At 33.2% G+C, this 2,911-nt stretch overlaps 1 protein-coding gene across 1 annotated transcript; it reads left to right on the top strand.

Annotated features, from left to right (window-relative positions):
* Positions 1-1,062: 1,062 nt before the first annotated feature.
* Positions 1,063-2,358, top strand: LOC114760634 (UPF0481 protein At3g47200-like). The gene is made up of 2 exons (XM_028949915.1): positions 1,063-1,814; positions 1,878-2,358. Exons 1-2 carry the CDS (start codon positions 1,063-1,065, stop codon positions 2,356-2,358), a joined length of 1,233 nt encoding a protein of 410 aa, XP_028805748.1.
* The last annotated feature ends 553 nt before the right edge of the window (positions 2,359-2,911 follow it).

The raw sequence follows: 2,911 nt of genomic DNA, 5'->3' as shown, positions 1-2,911 counted from the left end.
CTTTTTGCTTACTATTATTAAGGTTGCTTCTGTTTATATAATTCTCAACTATTAGACTTTTTTAATAGCCTTATTTTGTTTCACCTTTCAAACATATATTTACATTTGTCAGATTGCAAGTATGCATCCTGTGCCTTTCGTTGGTGTTTAATACCCCATTGCGGCCTTTTTGTTTTCTCTTTTTTTCTGTACCCTTTTCTTTAGCTATATCTGGTTTTAGTTATAAACAATTTTATGAGAATACAAGTAAGTTATTATTAAGAACACGAATAGATCGCGGAGGCATCTTTCTTTTAATTATTAGTACTTTACCAATATAAATAAGTGATGAGGCGTCATTTAAAGTTTCTGTCTTTAAAATGGGTTTTCAAACTAGATTTAAAAAATGAATAATTTTCAGTTAAAATACTTAGATCAATTTTCTTATATCTATTATTATATCAAGTTCTTCAATCACACATAATTATATATCATAATTTTAAATATTATTATTTAATTATAAACCTGCATGAAAAAATATGGCACATCACTATGTGATTGAAAAATTTGATATAATAAGTATAAGAAATGTGATCTATTTTTCATTCATAAGTTCGTTGCTTTGGTTTGGTGAGCTATCTTACAATATACAGGAGGTTGTTTATCACGTGCCTTCAATATGTTTTTTTTTCCTTCTTCCAATGAAGAATTAAAAAAGTTAGATAAGTGAAATATTTTTGGAAAAATCATAAATAGAGACTGTGAAATTAGAAAAATTATAAATTAGAACTCATGACAATATTAATATGAGTTTTGACAACAATAGTATGGGTTTTGACAATAATTTTTGTGAATTGGTCTCCATGTGTAATTTTTGTAATTCCACAATCTTTATTTGCGATTTTCCCAATATTTTTTACTGTCAAGTTATTTAATTATTTTTATTATTCTACTAAAAAAGTCAAACTATTCTTTCGCACAAAAAAGGTCAGATTTTTCTTTCTGCTTTCTGATCACATTCATGTCTTTGCTGATGTGAAATTTTTCCTTTCCTTCTGATTCTCAATCTAAATTGATATATAGATGGAAGATGAGGCGATCAGCATAGACATAAAAGCAATGATAGAGATTAGTGAAGATGGTCTCTTGTCACCTTTGTGTTGTATCTACAGGGTGCCCCCAACGATCCGTCTTCTAAAAGAGGAAGCTTACACTCCTAAGGTTGTTTCCATTGGTCCTTTCCATCATGGTGATAAGAGGCTGCGAGGTATGGAGAGGCACAAAGAAATAATGTTTAAAAGATTTGCACAAAGAGCTAAGATAGGCTTGGACAGTTTGGTTAACTTAGCAAAACAGTCTGAGCCAATGGTCCGTGCTTCTTATTTTGAGAGCATCAACTATAATAAGAAGTGTCTTGTGAAACTAGTATTAGTGGATTCTGCTTTCATCATTGAACTCTTTATTATGGGCCATGAGCCTCAGACAAAAGGCGATAAATTATCACAACCTCGGTTGGCGGAAGATATACGTGATGATTTGCTTTTACTTGAGAATCAACTTCCATTCTCTTTCCTTGAAGCGCTATACAATATGGCCTTTCCTCATGACCGTAGAGGTGATCTCCCTTCATTTCTTGATCTTACATATTCTTACTTTGGTCGTCATAACGAGCAAGAGTTAGGGCCTAATCACAAGATACAGCATTTCACAGATCTTCTTAGATTATTTTACTTACGGGAAACCCAACTAGAAAGGAATCCCTCCAACGACATGCTTAGGTATAGTGCAAATGAGTTACAAGAGGCAGGAGTGAAGTTGGAGGTAAGCACAAGCAAGTGTTTACTAGACTTGGAATTTTCAAGACAAGAGGCAGGAGTGAAGTTGGAGGTAAGCACAAGCAAGTGTTTACTAGACTTGGAATTTTCAAGACCTGTTCTAAAGATTCCTCAAATTCATGTTGATGATAAGACTGAATTTTTGTTCCGTAATATGATGGCTTTAGAACAGTGTCATTATCCGTCTGAAACATATTTTTGTGATTATATTGCTGTATTGGACAACCTAATTAACACGAATAAGGATGTGGAGGTTCTCGCTCATGAAAAGATTATCAACAACTTGCTAGGTGATGCCAATGAGGTTGCTGCATTAATTAATGGTCTTGGGAAAAATATAACTTGTTACGGTTTCAATGAAAAATTGCTTATCATTTCCAAAAGTTTGAATGAGTTTTATGAAGATCCTTGGCACAAGAGAAAGGCAACTTTGAGGAAAGATTACTGTAAGACACCCTGGCAAACAGTGGCTTCTATTGCTGGAATCATACTTCTCATTCTCACCATCATTCAAACCCTATGTTCCGTCCTCCAAGTAGTATAAAAGCAGGAACCTATGTTTGAAGCTTGGTAGCACATTTTAGTGTCCCGTCCTTGAAAATCTATGTTCCCTTGGCCCTTGCTGATTTTATTCAGCCTTTACTGCAGCACTATGTGTAAAATAATGATAACTGTAATCCTTATTTTTCGTTTTTTTGACTTGCTCACTTTTCTGTGATAGCTGCATAAGTTTGAAGCTTTTATTATATTGTTTCTTCCTTTTCTAACAAATAGAACACTTCTGCGTTGAATGATTTATAAAAGATAGATAAATATATTTTTTTGCTAAAGATATGTAGTGTTTAAATGACTGATAGGCAGGACTTTGACTCTCGTGTGCGCACTTGGGTGTGTTATTGAAAAGACATAATATAATACTACATTGCATGGTGTTTGATATTAATGGTACTATTTATGATATATGAATAGTGGGTTTTCTGAAAATTTTATATTATAATTTTTTTACATTGATCATTAGTCTTGCTTCACCCGTTTTGAGATTGTGGGTTTCATGTTCAAACGCATAAATTGTCGTTCTCGACGGCCACAAGTTTTTG

Source organism: Neltuma alba, unplaced genomic scaffold, assembly GCF_004799145.2.
Source record: "Neltuma alba isolate B1F8T4 unplaced genomic scaffold, ASM479914v2 tig00001639_pilon, whole genome shotgun sequence".
NCBI lineage: Eukaryota > Viridiplantae > Streptophyta > Magnoliopsida > Fabales > Fabaceae > Neltuma > Neltuma alba.
Note: the sequence above shows the minus strand (reverse complement) of the source record. Positions and strands in the feature narration are given on the sequence as shown.

What these genes read in the sequence shown, in the direction of transcription:
- LOC114760634 (XM_028949915.1), top strand. Translation starts at nt 1,063, where the DNA reads ATGGAAGATGAGGCGATCAGCATAGACATAAAAGCAATGATAGAGATT. An exon ending in TTGGAGGTAAGCACAAGCAA is followed by an intron (nt 1,815 to 1,877) that starts GTGTTTACTAGA and finishes GGTAAGCACAAG; the next exon opens with CAAGTGTTTACTAGACTTGG.